Source organism: Eubalaena glacialis, chromosome 6 (genome assembly GCF_028564815.1).
Source record: "Eubalaena glacialis isolate mEubGla1 chromosome 6, mEubGla1.1.hap2.+ XY, whole genome shotgun sequence".
NCBI lineage: Eukaryota > Metazoa > Chordata > Mammalia > Artiodactyla > Balaenidae > Eubalaena > Eubalaena glacialis.
In genome coordinates this window covers 7,977,175-7,994,384 of record NC_083721.1, presented here as the reverse complement: position 1 = coordinate 7,994,384, position 17,210 = coordinate 7,977,175, and the positions used below count along the sequence as shown (strand labels likewise).

Genomic DNA, 17,210 nt, shown 5'->3' with positions numbered 1-17,210 from the left:
CCATTATAGGAAACTTAAAGAGGTGATTTTACACTGTTATAAACTACTTTAGTACACATTTATAAAAATAAATATGAAATTCCTTAAAATTAAAAAGAAAAAAATGTAAATTAACCATGCTGCTCATTCTAATATTCAGACTAGAGATTCAGCAATTTTCCATAAGATGGATAGTGTAAAGTGAATAAATGCTGAAATCTCTTGATATACATACACATATGCATGTGTGTATGTGTGTGTATTTTTAATATCTTCCTGAATTAACTGCGTCCACTATGTTGATTTTTGATTTCGGGAGGTTTTTTTTTTTTTTTTTTTTAACTAGCTGTAGTTGTGGTAAAAGTTTCTTTCTCTACTGAGACTGTGTGTAATGAGTGCTGAAAACGGCTGTTTTTCCATGTACTCAGGAATTTGGTTTGTCACTGTTTAGGTCTTTCAATATGAACAGAAACTTAGAAAATTTCAAAGTATTTATTATACTGGATTATTTGAAGGAAATGTGTTTTCTCTAATTCAATAATACCTGGTTTTAATGAGCTGTTGGCTACAGTTAAGTAACATCATTATTTGAGGACACCCTTGTATGTATTATAATAAGATCTTGTGAATAGTTGAACTGACTTTACATTTATAAAATTATATAGCATGTGAATAACATTCACAGTTAAATAGTAAGATAAATTATGTCAGGACATAAGAATTTGTTTTAGGCAGTAAATGGAGAAGTTGTATGTTTGAGAATTGGAGCAGTTGGTCAGAATTGGAAAGTGTTTAATTGTGTACCAGAAGAAAATTCTCTGGACATCCAAAAAGTAGTAATAGCACAGTCTTTGCACTGTACTTTTAAGAAACAAAGTATGTTTGGATTCATTTTCCCGCTTGTTCAAAAGCAGCGTATCAGGTAGGGTGTCTGTTTTTAGTCTCTTTTTACAGCTGAAGGGACTGAGCTCCCATTTGTGACTTCTCCAAGTATGTAGGCAGTAGACTCTGGGGCCCAGCCCAGGCTTCTTTCTTCTTAGATACAGTGCTTTTTCAGTTCTAACACCTGGCATCTAAGGAGGGCTAGGAAAAAAATCCAGTCCTTTCAAGTTATTTTATGTTTGTATTATTGTAGTAGGTAATTTAGTTAGCAAAGTACCTATTTTTAGATACAACTAACATCTTATTTGAGGGTTATTTTCAAATAAGAGGTAAGTTACTTAGTATTTCCATTGTAAGCTGTAAAATATTTTTAAAGATTCATATGATGTAAAAAGACTGTCTTTTAAGTAATAGTATTCAGCCAGATACTTCTGCCAAACTCCAGAAATTTTGGAACCTAATAAGGCAGTCAGATTAAAAGCTTACTTATAACTGAAGTGTAAAGTACTGAAACTGTGCACTGATGTGGCGTGGTCTGCCGGTCATAAGACATGGGCTCCAGGTCTTGACTCATGATCTGGTTGTGTGACTTGAGTCAGGTCACATGGACCCTTCTCTCTGTTCCTTGAATGTAAGATTGGGACCTTAGACTAGACCCTCCAGAAGAGTACTTTCTAGCTCTAAACTTCTGTAATTTCATTATTCAGTTTCCATAATCATCCTATCAGTGCCTTTTAAGTAAGGTTTATTGTACAAGTAAATTGAAAGGAGATAACGTTTTATTTCTGGTAGTTAATCTTTCTTGTGTGAGTGTGTCTCATGTGAGTTTAAATACGGTTTTGTTCAAAAGATAAATGCAGTAAAAGTAAACGTAGAAAAGTATGATTGATGTTCAGAATGCTGAGTCTCTCTGGGCTGTTACAGTTTTCACAGTACCTTTCATGGTTCTTAAGCTATGTACTCTGGATATGTGTTACATATGCTCTTCAGCTTTATTAATAGCTCTCAATAAAATAGCAAGAATGGCAGGACATGGTGTTTCTCATTCTCCACTATATGTATGAAAATATGAGGTAAACATAAATAAAATGGGTGGAATAGGTATTATTAAACTAGAAAACAATTTTTAAATAAAGTCCTGGTACTTAACACTATGGAATTTTTTCAAGAAAAAAAGATTGTTTTAGCTCTTGTAACTTCTCTAAGCAGGAGGTGTGAACTACTGCTTTTTTTTTTTTCCTTTTCTTTCTCTTTCTTTTTTTTTTTGGCTTTGTGATCTGTGTCATCATCACACAGAAAGGTCAAGAGATAGGAGCGTTGGGGATGTGACTTTTTTTGGCTCCCGGAGCCTTAAGGCTGAGGCGGCAGGAGAATAGCTCAACAACTTTGCCTTTTCAGCGAGGGCGTTGGGGGCGGTGTGGAGGCCGTGGTGGGACTGGCTACCTGCAGTGGCTCAGGGAGCCCCTGGGTCCTCTGAACACTATGGGACTTCTGCCCGGCTGCGGAAGGGAAGGAGGGAGCTTGCTACATTACATTCTCCTGACTGTGTGACCATAAGAAGTTGGAAGTGGACAAAGCGTCAGATGCTTAGGGCTGGCTTGAGTCTTAGTATACAGATTTGTAACTGAGTGTGTATTTGGACAAGTTAATTTTCTAATTCTGGATTGGTGCTTATGGCACCACAATAATGAAAAACAGAAAGTTTGGTTACCTAACATGAAATCACAATGAAAGTTTGTGAAGGAAGAGTTGTTTGGTTTGTCGAAATTAATTTGTTCTTTCCATATATTTTGAGTGCCTAGCCTGCACAAGGCACTATTTGAAGCACTGAAATACAGCCTGATCTAAAGGCCAATTTTTTGTGGGTGGAATTCATCTGGTTTATATATACAGATGCCCCTGAAATAGTAACTTCTGTTGCCAGAAGAATATAAGAAAAGTGATGTATTTAGAATTAGCTAATTGATTTGGCCTTTTAGGCAGCTTGGCCAATTGTGGAAGAGGTTAGCAATATTGTGTGACATGCCAAGACCATAGCACACACTCATTTATTGAGTGCAGAAAAAGATTGTTAGTCAAAATTACGTTCATACCCAATTTCATGCATGTCCTATATACATTTGATTTTTTTTTTTTGATTATGGGATTTTGGTGTTTTAAGCGAGCATAATTACTCATGGAAAGATGTAGTCACTAGTCACATTTTTTCCAATGTTTGAAATACCAGTGGAATTGTAAGTGGGCAAGTTAAAAAAAGCATATTTACAGTTTGGAACATAATTAATTTTAATAAATGCATATGTTTATTTTATTGATGTTTATTATGCATGACTCAATTATTTTGTCCAACAAATAGCCTAAAAATGATTCAACAAGAGGATAGACTAGAGACCTAAAACTAACAGGGAGCTCCTGGCCCAGTGCTGTGGTTCAGAGCATAGGCTTAGGTGGGAGACTGCCTCAGTTCTCATCTCTGTTATTTACTGGCTCTAGGACCTTGGTCAAGTAAACTTTACATCAGAGACTCAGATTTCTCATTTGTAAAATAGTGACAGGAACTTACGTTACTTATTCTCATGAGATTGTTGAGAGGATTACATGAGAGAGTAAAAATCTGCATACTCAAAGCATAGTGTATAGCAAATATTTGCTGCTATAATTATTATTTTATTATTCACTACTTAAGTAATTCAGTTGTTTCTAGCAATAGTTATACCTTCTATCAACTCTTGTGACAAAGAAGTATTTCACTGGTTCAGATTTCGTGAAACCTTACAGCGAGGCTACACTCCAGTAGTCCAAGAAGGGTCTTGCCAAGTACGTTACCTGCTTGAAAACAGTCAGGGTCTTAAAAAATAAAAAAAGGAAATACATTAAGGGAAACCTCTTCCATTACCTTAAATGCTTATAGCATTCATTCACATAAAAGTATTTGACATGCTTATTACTGATATTGTCTATTCATTAAATTAAGTCTCCAAGGACAGGTATAAGAACCAAATATTCTGTGAACCTAACCGTACCTGTTCGTATTTAGAAAAATAAAACTATATATATTTAATAAATTAATTCAGATGATCTTATTAAGTCTTACTATATTTTCAGACAAACAGTTATAATCATTGAAGGTTTTTTTTCCCTTAAACCTTATTTGGAACTTTAAGAAGGAGAGGATCATGGGAAGAGGTAATAATTATTAACTTAATACAGTAATTCAGTGAATTTACCATCCGGATAACAACTTTTTAGAGTTTGAGTATAGATTCAGAAGAAACTAATGTTAATACCGGTTTAAGAGAAAGTGCAGGGTCGGAACAGTTCTCAGAGCTGAGTTGCTGTTCCCAGGTTATAATCCTCAAATTTGGCTCAAATTTCCACTTCTTTCATAGAACAGAGAGAGAGAGAGAGAGAGAGAGAGAGAGAGAGTACAGCTAGGTAACTGCTATGATCACACCATCTTTTCATGCCACAGGGATGGGGATTCTTTTCTGTTCTGTCCTTACAACCCTTCTGTCTTCTTTTTTTGTTACTGTGGGTTAACTTGGTTAATTTTCCCAAGACTCCAGACATTTCTCTGAGGCCTTAGTATGATGTCTTTTCTGGCTCTCTGCCCCTCAGATTGACTGACCACAGTGCCTTTGGAAGGGGCTGCATCAGGGGCTTCTGGCTCAGTTGTTTTGCTGGTGTAAATGTCTGCAGGAGAGCTAGACAGGAGCCCAAGGATGACTAGTGGTAGTGACTGAAGGTACCTTGATGTCATTAATTGGTTTTGAGGATCTGTTGGTTGCACGAAGCCCTTCTGGGAACTCCTTTGCTGAGGCTTGAGGAGTGGGGCGAGAACAGCCATCCAGGATCATTAGTGGGCTGGTTGCAGCATCCTGGGCGTATTTATGTTTGGAGGACGTTTGTTTCCTGCTTTATCCCCCGTCCAGCAGGAAGCTCACAGTTGAACCCTGACTGCTTACTGGACGATGAAAGAGACATGGGTTAGTTTCGGGGTGGGAGTATGGTTGAAATGAGTTTTTTAAAAGAAAGTTTCATTAGCTTTAAGGTGTTCTCTGGAGCTTATTTGTGGTCAGCTCCTAGTGTAATCATAGGTAGGGATATTGGTACTATGGCTTCACTTGTTTATTCAACAAATATTTATTAAATACCTACTCTGTTTCAGGCACTATGCCTGCTATGTTTTAGGCAAAGGGAATACAACATTGAAGAAAAGAATCCCTGCCCCATATGGAGTTTTCCTTGTAGTGGAAGGAGAAGGAGAAAAAACTAAAACCAGTAAATGAGTAAATGTATACCAGTATGTCAGGTGCTGAAAAGTGCTGCTGGCTGGGGGCACAGGGAATGTGGAGGGTGAGGTCGGATGTGTTAAGGTGGAGGGCATGTTTTACTCAGTCATGTGAAAGAAGTGAGTGAAGATTTCAGCCTCGCTTACAGGCAGGTGCTGGTCAGAGGGCAGGGTCTGGGGGTGTTAGGAACTGCAGTTCTGCAGCACCAAGCTCCATCTCTGCTCCATGAGCAGCTTGCTTCGTGGTGCCAACTGGGTCTTAAACTCCTGTATTAGGAAGCTGGAAAAGTAGGTTAGTCTTCATCTGCCTGTTGTGAACCAAGTCAGGCTTTAGGAATAATTTAGAAGACATTTTTTCCTTAGGCTAACTGTATGGTGGAGAAGCCCTCTTGGGCAGCATCATGCATGTCTCCTGGACCAGGGGTATATCTCTAATCCTCTTGTTGAATTTGGGGAGCAAAATTGAAGGCTTGGTAACTGGGCATATTATCTTCTAATTTCGTTTATTTGTTCCAGTGGTTGTCTTCAGTGGATTCCGGATGAAAGAGATGACCGAGAGAGCATGTATACTATTCTAACGTAGATGTCTTTTTTTTTTTTTAAATACGTATACACAGGTTACAGAAGAGGGAATTCATACCAGTACAGTATAGTTAAAGTGCTAGTCTTTTCTGTCTATTTAAGGTGATGCCTGATATTGTCATGTTACAGAGGCGGATGCCCCAAACCTTCCGTGACCCAGCCACTGCTCCCCTGAGAAAACTTTCTGTTGACTTGATCAAAACATATAAGCATATTAATGAGGTAAGACTATTGATTTGTTATAACAGCATCTATTTTGCAATAGAGCAGGGAAAAAAAGTTATTTTGTAGCATATTTAAACATACTAAAATTATTTTTAACTCCCAAGGATTGTCATATTGATGATTATCATGAAGACTGGTAAGTTAGTGATTTATAGATAATAAAATTATAATTGTGTAAAACAAATAAGATATATTAACAGGGACTGCAAAAAGTTAAGATAATTGTGGATAACTTCCCCTCTTTTTAAAGTTATATTTAATATATGCTGAGTTGTCATTTCTATAATAACCTCGTCTCCAAAACTTCAGGGGAAAGGAAGGCAATGATGATAATATAAAAGTATGAAAATGTTACAGAATTTTGCTTAAATTTTTACCTATCTGTTTCTACTTTTACTATGGATGTCAGGAAGCTCTGAGATGTAGTTAATGCCCAGTTAACAGGCATTTGGTCTAGTCTATCTGATCTATCTATATTTATGTGGTTTAAAATTTTCTTTTTAAATTAATGTGTGTTCTTTTAATCTGTATCTTTTTCATTGTAAGATATCTGAAAGCCTTTTTGGTGGAAGTAAGTAGGATAAAAAACATGGACAGCCCTTTGAATTACTCACCTTTCAACTTGACTCTTTGCTTTCAAAAATTATTTTTCTGGTGTCTTAGACCTTTGGCTTGGTTGTTACTTGCTTCTAACCCCAACTCTAGCTCTGTAATGAATTATTAAATGAGCTTTTTTGGAGAAGGGTGGACACGCCTGTGCTTTCTTTCCTCTTCCAATGGGGCCCTACATCCTTTCACATTAAAGACTTATCGTCTACCAGCTTTAGAGCCATTTAACTAAAAAGATGTTCTTATGTGTGTATAAATTTTATAGCAGTTTGATGCTGTTTAATGCCAGTATTATATTATTGTGGCAATGTGGCAGGATAAAATTGAAGTGAACTCAATGAGGAACATTTCTACATTGGATTTTGTATGCAATTTATATGTTATAAAAGATGCACCAAACTAGCTTTTGATCATCTGAAAATATCTGATAAATTGTTGTTAACAATTGATTAATGTCAGTTTGTTAATATCTGATAAATCGTTAAGCTGTTAACAGTAGCTTTGTTAAAGCTTGTTTTCAACTGTTTTGCCACCTTGTAAACTAGTTTTTCTGATGTTGCTCTGTGCAGTCTTAGTTACCAATTACCTGGACTGTTGCCTAGTCCACCTATTATTTTTTACTAGTCTTAGAAACTATTTTATAAGAAAAACAGATATAAGGAAAATAACTCAATCTGTGACCAGCCACAAGGTTTACGGCCTTTTGTGTGGGGGGAGGGGCATGGCTGTTTTTCATTAATATGTTATTACAGGCTTCAGAACTAGGCATGTCTCAGAGGCCCTTTTTATATTAGCAACACATCAGTTCATATATTATACATTTAAACTTTCATTTTTAAAATCTTTTGCTTTAGGATCAAATATAAAATTGGGATTGACTAGAAGGGGGCATGAGGGAACTCGAATATAAGGAGGATGAAAATGTTCTTTATTTCGTTTAGCATATGTTGATTACATCAGCATATACATTTTCTCCAAAGTCCTTCATATTATACACTTTTTTTTTGAATTTTTGAATTTTATTTATTTTTTTATACAGCAGGTTCTTATTAGTCATCCATTTTATACACATCAGTGTATACATGTCAATCCCAATCTCCCAATTCATCCCACCCCCACCCCACCCCCACCCCCCACCCCCCCCCCCCCGCCGCTTCCCCCGCTTGGTGTCCATACGTTTGTTCTCTACATCTGTGTCTCAGTTTCTGCCCTGCAAACTGGTTCATCTGTACCATTTTTCTAGGTTCCACAAATATGCGTTAATATACAGTATTTGTTTTTCTCTTTCTGACTTACTTCACTCTGCGTGACAGTCTCTTGGTCCATCCACGTCCCTACAAATGACCCAATTTCGTTCCTTTTTATGGCTGAGTAATATGCCATTGTATATATGTGCCACGTCTTCTTTATCCATTCGTCTGTCGATGGGCATTTAGGTTCTTCCATGACCTGGCTATTGTAAATAGTGCTGCAATGAACGTCGGGGTGCATGTGTCTTTTTGAATTATGGTTTTCTCTGGGTATATGCCCAGTAGTGGGATTGCTGGATCATATGGTAATTCTGTTTTTAGTTTTTTAAGGAACCTCCATACTGTCCTCCATAGTGGCTGTATCAACTTACATTCCCACCAACAGTGCAAGAGGGTTCCCTTTTCTCCACACCCTCTCCAGCATTTGCTGTTTGTAGGTTTTCTGATGATGGCCATTTTGATGATGGTGGGAGGTGATACCTCATTGTGGTTTTGATTTGCATTTCTCTAAGATCTGTACCATCTCACTGTATATAAATTATACCTTAGTTTAGACAATAAATATAAATCAGGTCCTGTTACTCTTCTTGAACTGGAGACTTTGGCGTGGTCACTTAACATCTCCTATTTAAAAAATGTATAAACAGTATAATTCTGAAGTGAATTTTAGTGTAGATATTTTTCATTTGTTATATATCAGTGTTATTCTGTAACTCCAATAGCAACTATAGAAAATTCTTTATTTCATTTTTGTGTTATAAAGAATAAAAATTCATCAGTTTCCTACTGATAGCAGATGTGTCTTGTATGTACTCGATATATGGTGCCCTCACTGCTCCCCGTCCCCAATGATTTTTAATTGCACAGCTAACACTGTATTTTCTCATTTCAGGTTTACTATGCAAAAAAGAAGCGAAGACACCAGCAGGGCCAGGGAGACGATTCTAGTCATAAGAAGGAGCGGAAGGTTTACAATGATGGTTATGATGATGATAACTATGATTATATTGTAAAAAACGGAGAAAAGTGGATGGATCGTTACGAAATTGACTCCTTGATAGGCAAAGGTTCCTTTGGACAGGTAATTTAATGGAAGATGCTGAATTTCATAAATTAGAAAGAACTTCTTAGTGAATCATGTTACTATATCCTTTTCTCAGTAGTACACTTTTAGTATTTGTAAATAGATCTAAACAACGGATATGTATTTGGATTATTATAGTTTTCTCTAAAGGTAAGAAAACTGCATCAGCTATAAAAACTCCATTAGACCTTTTTAAAAAAAATCTTTCTATAGCTATCAAGTAGTTATTTTACTAATACTAAGTGGTTGATTTTAATCACTAATAGACAGTATTTCCTCTTTCATATGGGGTTTTTAGTCTCTGGGTGGTTCTTCGTTATGTATGATAGAGATAATTACCTTCCTGTCTGATACTCCTCCTCAAAGAGAAAAAAATTACCATTTTCAGCTGGCACAGCGGGTGTCCTCTCGCTTCTTTGGAGACTTGGGACACCAGGGGCTGTGCCCTAAGTTTGTCCTCAGCTCCTCTTCTAGCTCCATCAGGCCTCTAAATGGGCAGAGGGTCTCCAGGGTCTCCTCTTAAGTCCTCACGGCATCAGCGTTGCTAATACTGTGATTGGCATTGTTCCGATGGGTGGGATCGTTCAGGCTGCTTCTACCCGGAAGAGTGAGGGAGGAACTCCAGTGGACCTGGTTTTTCTCTTCGTTCCTAGCCTCTTCTCTCCACCCACAGCTCTCTTCTCCTCACTTGCCCACCCTATCCCAGTACAAAGCACAAACCCTAACTACATTAGCCTCTTAACATCAGCTGTGCCCAGACTAAGAGCTGTCAGACCTTCCTCCTTGCACTTTTAAAAAGCTTTTCTCTGGCTGTGGATCCCCCAGCTGTTCCCACGTGTAAATCTCCCTGTCTTATCTCATCAAGTCACAGAGCCTTTTTGTTTGAGGTATGATTTACTGTTAATCCCAGCCTCCTTTGCCTCGTAGCTTTTGTGCAGCGAGTCAGTTACTATAATAACTTGTGATCCAAATACTTCTTTTGACTTGGACAATATTTTGGATTTTGGAGGTTGTTTTTGGTTTTTCTAAAACTATGGAACCTGCATACTCTTACTTACCTGTTCCTGCCCTGAGAGAAAGCAAAGTATGCCTCTTTTCAACCTGTGAGGAAAAATTCATCATGTGTCAGTCTAATCACGCTTAGGACAAAAAGTATACTACAGGCCATTAGCAGCTACAGCTCTAGACCCAGACAGATCAAGATATTTAAACCTATAGGGAAATACGAACAAGCTTCTTAGAAGACCCCTAACTCTGGTGTGGCTCTACCAGGCCCTGGTGTCCCATGTATAATATGTCTGCCCCTGTCCATGATTTCACAGAATTTTTGTAATTATACGTAATTCAGGGCCTTTCCCCTTGATTTGTAACCTCTTTTTCTCCTGAGTCGGGATTCTCAGTGTGTGGGGAGTCCCTCTTTAAGAAAGTATTACTTTTTGTCAGAAGCAGCTTCTGCTTCTCTTTCAGAGCTTTTTAAGGAAAGGCAGTTCTGAGGCCTACCTCTTAAATAAGTAAGGCTATGAACACCCTGGATAGAGTGATTGTCATCTCCACCTTCAAAATTACACCAACGTTTAGGCAGTTGCTCTCAACAGGACACTTTTCAAACTTCTGTGATGTCCACCATGAAAACTGTGGCTATACGGCCTGTTCTCTAAACTTAGTTTTCCGTAAATACTCAGTCTTTGAGCTCACTGTGATCTTTCCCCCTCCCCTTTAATTTTCTCATACTCTGATTCCTAAGAGCAAGTCAGCATAGTAAACCTGTGAAAACATAGGCCTATTTGACATCAAAATCCATTTTACCAGATCAGACTGACTGATGCCTTTCTCCTAGGCTGAGGTGTGTTCAGGGTCAGGACCTGTCACTCACCAAAAAAGTCTTCCTTACCGACTGACTTGGTCAGACTTCCTCTAAATTCTCTGCCAGATCCTTGTCAAAGAAGCGGCTCCTTCATTTCTTAAGCCAGTGGTCATCAATCCTGATTGCACATTGAAATTTTCCAGGGAGCTTTGGGGATTGGGGGTGGGGTGGGGAGGGGAGGATGGATACTTAGGCTCCAACCAATTAAATCAGAATCTCTGTGACTGGATTCTGGGCATTGGTATTTTTGAAAGCAGCCTACTGAATGTGTGATATTCAGGGTTGCAAATCATTGCTTTAGCATTGAGCAAGTTAACTATTTGCGGAGTCAGTAAATAGTTGAGTCCATGTTAGTGGCCTTTGTCCTGGAGACCATTAGGATCTGGGCACTGAACTGCAACTCTTGGTACAGTCAATATGGTCAGTGAAACAGAAGAATATCAGAAGCACTTGGTCAGATGTTTACATGGGTCGCCTCTGATTTAAAAGACAATAGATAGTATTTTTTTAGAATTGGGTGAAACCAGAGATACTGCACTTGTCATTCCAAGTTTGATTTCAGCTGAACGATTTATGATCTATGATTGACAGTAACCTTGACTGATGTGATCTTGGACCATGCGTTCCATTCTCTTCCTCTAATCCAGTGGTACTCAGCCAACACATTGGAATCACTTGGAGTTCTACCTGCATCTCTGTACTTTCTGAATATGCTAGAAAATGTATCTAAAACTATTATCTATTCAGACTATATGTAATATTATAAATATAATAATATTTAATCACTTATAGCAGTTTCTGATTTGTAGAGATATAGTTTTATCTGTGTATTTCCTAATTTTTGTATAAATTTATTAATAGTGTGAAACTTGTTTTAAATGAGTAAAATTTTAAATGAGAGGTGTGCATGGTGATTTGCACATGAATGTTTCAGTTTCCTTCTCATTTTAAAACTCAAAATCCCCTAATTATGGCATTTTAAACTTTTTTCCTGGTTATTTGTTTTTGATTTTTTTTTATTGAATAAGTGTAAACTAATTCTTCTGGTATATGCCTAAGTTTGTATCTATGAAAATCTAAGTTAAATTTAGAAAGTTATCTACATTTTTCAGATGACTTACAACCTTTTAAGTATCTCACACATATGCTTGGGATTTAAACCAGGTTTTTCTCTTATTAAAAGAATAGTTAGAAGAATTGTTTTATAATGTTATTTAGTAAGAAAGGTAAAAAAACCCCAAAGCACTTGTCAAGATTCATAATTTATTTCTGAAGGAGGAAAATAGTTAATCTGATTTTAAGAAAGTTATCTATTTTGTGGATGTTTAGAAATACTGTAAGGATGCAAAAGAAATCCATTTGAAAAATGACTTAAAGTGACAATAAAGTAGTAAATGGATGCTATTGAATGGAAACGAATAGGATCTCTTTAAATTAGGAAGGTCAGAAAAAGGGGAATTAGATAAATGTACAATTAAGGTGAACTGTAAACTGTTGTTAAATTGTTCATTAATGAAATAGGTATCATTTATCTTTTTTCTCTTTTAGGTTGTAAAGGCCTATGATCGTGTGGAGCAAGAATGGGTTGCCATTAAAATAATAAAGAACAAGAAGGCTTTTCTGAATCAAGCCCAGATAGAAGTGCGACTTCTTGAGCTCATGAACAAACATGACACTGAAATGAAATACTACATAGGTAAACAAACAAACAGGCAAACAAAGCAGTGTGCCCTAACCCAGACCACAAATTTGAGTTAATTGTTAATTTTGTATGAAAATATGTTGATTTTATCTTAAGGTGATTGGGTAGAAATTCAGTTATTTCTCTTGGAAGGCATAGATTTATATATGTTACTTGATCTGGCAGTAATATTTTAAATCTTTGGGAATGTGCATTCTAGGTGGTATATAGTATAAAAACAAATGGGAATAGTGTCTTTTTGGGTTTTTTTGTTTGTTTGTTTTGAAACTTACAAGCGTCATTTGTTTGCTTTAATGGTGCATGTTTATCTAGAGAGTCCACTTTGTGTTAACTTTAACCATTTCTAATATAGCTCAGAAATTAGAAGTGAGCTAATATGTTATTAATGGTTACAGAACCATTTTTGGAATGTCTGAGCCAAGATCTCAGGTTCTTCCTCGAGAAATAATAGCCAGTATTTCTTGAACTCCTACCATATTCCTTGTGCTTTTCTTCCATCATCTGTAATCATAGCAGTCCTGAAAGGAAGGTGGTAAATCCTTATAGTACAGGTAGTTTGTACAAAGAGTTAACATACCCAAGGTCCCAGGGCTCTTGGAGCTAGGGTCTGAACCTACCTCTGCCTAACTCCAGAGCTTGTGTTTATTTAATTGTCATATGGTGTTTCTTCTGAATACAAAAAGAGGAGACAGAAGAATTATGAAAATAGTGAAGTCTAGGGCCAATTGATATATGGATAAAACATCTTCTGATTATACATTCTTTAATACTATTCTTAATCAAATCTAAGACACCATAATTTTATGTGCCACCAAGAAACAAATTGCTGCCAACTGTAAAAACAAGATGATGTCAATTTTAAGATAGAGACCTTAGGATCAATTAATTACAGACTTTTTTATAGGCATGTATTAGCAACTCACATTCATAAATGCTAACTTTACCTGAAAAACCTATGAGGTTAAGTTTTATTAGTAAACTCCTTTTTAAGAAATGAGGGGAGGGCTTCTCTGATGGCACAGTGGTTGAGAATCTGCCTGCCACTGCAGGGGACCCGGCTTTGAGCCCTGGTCCGGGAAGATCCCACATGTCGCGGAGCAACTAAGCCCGTGCGCCAAAACTACTGAGCCTGTGCTCTAGAGCCCGTGAGTCACAACTACTGAGCCCGCATGCTGCAACTGCTAAAGCACGTGTGCCTAGGGCCCATGCTCCGCAGCAAGAGAAGCCACAGTAATGAGAAGCCCGTGCATTGCAACGAAGGGTAGGCCCTGCTCTCCACAACTAGAGAAATCCCGTGCGCAGCAACGAAGACCCAACACAGCCAAAAATAAATAAAATAAATAAATGTATTTAAAAAAAAAAAAAGAAATGAAGGGAGGGCAGCATTATGGTTCTTTAGTCCCCCCAAAATAACAGAAACAAAAAAATTGATGTTTAAAGGTGTAAGGTTCACATATTCAGATTAGATTTCATTTATGAAACACCCTTCATTCCTCATTGTTGCAATAAAATGAGCTTGTACTATTAATTTTTCTTCCTTAGTGCCTTCTCTGTAGATATCTGATATAACCCACAGTAATAACATTTGTATTTCAAGTCTTTTCACACTGCATGTTTCATACTGCATGTTTGCTGTTTACTTTCAGTTACAACTTAGTGTAAGGTGAGCACATTTCCATTCAAGGGGCTTAGGAGGCCAAGAAGGACATTCTAAGGATGCTTGACTTACAGTCTCTAAACATACCTCCCTTTTTCTTCTTTCTCACTCTTGTGTGTTTTATTTTGAATTTTTGCTTAAGTAGTAGAGAAAATGTTGATAGCATTACTATAACAATTTATTTCTGCCTTGTTGAAAGAAAACACTAAATGTTAGCTACTTGGTTATGTTATAATTATGGCTGTCATGTTTATTTTTAATAAACTGACTTTAATGATCATTAATTGCATCAGTTATTACAGATATTCTTTTGGATGAGTTTTTTTTTTTTTTTAAAGGTTCTTATTTAGGAAGAAGGTGAATTCATGCACAGTGTCTTAAGAAACTGAGTTTCTATATTGGAAAGCAAGCAAAAAGAACTTTAGATTTAGACACAGCCATGGCAGTAGAGTTGATACGTTAAATTTAAGGTGTCTGGAAGTTGTATTGCTCTTTTATAACGTAAATAACTTAATTTGAAGTGATTTGATCAATATAATTTAGTCTCATGAGTTGTATAGTCTTTAAGTCTTTGAACTTCTAAAAACTCTTACTTTTTTACCACATAGCATAATTTCTTATCTGGATTATTTGGTACCTGCCATGGTCTAGTTAAAAGAACATTCAGTTTAAGTGTAGAACAAAGTCTTGCCAACCGTCCGTTCTCCCCAAAGTTTGGTTTAAAAAAACTGAACATATATACTTGGGTTTGAGCTTTCTTTGACAGTGTCTTTAGTGCTCAGCACATTATAGATACTCAGTAAATGAATGATGAACTAGTGGAATTGAGTGGATTGATCTTCCATTGGAAGAACATTCTGATCACAGCTTCTTAGAGGGATTGTCATAATCACGTTTGAATTCTGACATCAATTACCTTCTGCATTCCTTTTGCGGCTGCTGCTTAACCAGGTCAAAACGCTTGTTTGGACCATGTCTCTGGGGTGTCTTATGTCACATGGAGCTATGTTCTTAATTTTAAACCTATGAACTCAGTGATTAAGAGCAGATGTTATACATTCTTATGTAACTGTTGGTGAGAGTTGAATTGTACTATGGACTCCTGTAGAGCCATGTAGTCGTTGTATTGTGTTATTTACCCTAATTTTAGATCACGTGTATCAGGAATGATCTAAAAGCAATATTGACATGCACTGCTTCCAGGGAGACAGTTCAGGGCTACTACCAGGACAACACAATGTATCCCCTTTCTCAGGGACCAGACATTGAATACTGTCCTAGTTATTCCAGATAAATCTGTAGAGAAACCTCTGTTTTAAATGATACTAAAAGACCAAAATGAAGGTAGCTTTGACAAATGGTTGTTTTATGTCGTTCCAGTTGAGTTCTAGGTGCTCAGTTTGGTGTGTATAAGAATTTTTTTACTGAAGGGCAGTTCTTTATTGAATGACTTCATCTGATGTGAAGTCAGTGTTAATACTTAAAGCACAACTTTTCGAAGCAGTTTGTCGACTACTAAGCCTTTGTAGAGGATCAGTAGTGATACCAAGTAATGTATTCTATTAGTCTTTACCCATTCATAAGCCTACTCATAATTTCTTGTGATTGAGCTTTATTTTGAAGTTTTCCCAAACCTTCAGTCTTGGACAGGGTGTCCCATGTACCGGTTTGATGAACATAATCAGATGCCTTGATTATGAACTCTAGTACCTTACAATGTGATTTTCGAGCCTTTGCTGTATTTGCCCAAAAGAAAAAAAAAAATCTGTCTTCCTTTGACAATTGTTTCAGAAAATTACTAGTGAAATCTAAGGCTCAGCAAAGCAGATTGTGTATATGTATCAAAGCCTTCCCAGAGAGGGCTGCCAAGTACAGCGTCGTCACAAGCTGGACATCCCAGTGGGTGGAGCTTAGATGAAGTTGTGAGGTAGGGCTTTCAGGGAGTACAACGTGTTTTCTCTTACAAGTGACGATAAAATTATCAAAGTATTCTCAGTACTCTTTGTCAATTTGCTACTTGCGTTTTCATACCTGACTTAATTTTTTTTTAAGCAAGGCATTTTGGTGGTACTTCTTGCATTATATTGCTTATTGGCAGACAGTATACACTAATATATTAATTCAGCAGATGAACAATTTAGATATTCTTAACTGATTAAAGAATGTGCTGTTTAGTGCAGAATGCTGATCTCCAGATTTTAACTTGATTTTCACTCTGCATTTGACATCGTCGTGTTACAGATTGTTGGAGAGTTCAAATGCATGTTGTTCTCATTTTATTGGTATGTATAATTTAAAATGAAACTTTTTTCTCTTTCAGTGCATTTAAAACGCCACTTTATGTTTCGAAACCACCTCTGTTTAGTTTTTGAAATGCTGTCCTACAACCTCTATGACTTGTTGAGGAACACCAATTTTCGAGGTGTCTCTTTGAACCTAACACGAAAGTTTGCACAGCAGATGTGCACTGCACTGCTTTTCCTTGCGACTCCAGAACTTAGTATCATTCACTGTGACCTAAAACCTGAGAATATCCTTCTGTGTAACCCCAAACGCAGTGCAATCAAGATTGTTGACTTTGGCAGTTCTTGTCAGTTGGGGCAGAGGGTAAGTATATTTCAGGACTTGTGAATTAAAATTAGAATTACGTTAAAACAGTGTAAGCAGATACTTGAAATGTTATTAATCTGTATACAATTTGGAGGTAATTACGGGATGGTTATCTTTAAAATGCAGCACTTGAATCACCTTGTGTTGATACCTATTTTGGGAAATACCTTTTAAAATGCAAATAGTAAACTTTGAATTAGAAGGTATTAGTTTTTCAAAGTTTATCTTAAAAAATTATGTGTATGCTAAAAGTCTAAGAGAAAAGAGGGGATGGATATATTAAATATTAGGTGATTTGTTGTAACTGTATTTCCCAAATAGAGGTCCTTAGTATAAATTTGGGGAAATTCCAATAATAGAACATTGACTCCTTGCTGTAAAATATTTCTCTAAATATAGGTCAAGATAAATGTTTTTCCTCAAAAGCTGATGGGTAAAAAAAAATGCAGGTAATTTTACATTACACACAGTGATA

At 36.8% G+C, this 17,210-nt stretch overlaps 1 protein-coding gene across 5 annotated transcripts in view; it reads left to right on the top strand.

Annotated features, from left to right (window-relative positions):
* Positions 1-17,210, top strand: part of DYRK1A (dual specificity tyrosine phosphorylation regulated kinase 1A) — a 138,624-nt gene that overhangs the window by 101,288 nt on the left and 20,126 nt on the right. For 4 of the 5 annotated variants that reach the window (XM_061193920.1, XM_061193925.1, XM_061193921.1 and 1 more), the window contains 4 exons: positions 5,837-5,956; positions 8,711-8,899; positions 12,315-12,462; positions 16,446-16,732. In XM_061193920.1, the coding sequence (XP_061049903.1) occupies positions 5,837-5,956; positions 8,711-8,899; positions 12,315-12,462; positions 16,446-16,732 (744 nt within the window). The remainder of the gene's footprint in view (positions 1-5,836; positions 5,957-8,710; positions 8,900-12,314; positions 12,463-16,445; positions 16,733-17,210) is intronic. The other variant, XM_061193924.1, reaches the window with a different exon arrangement.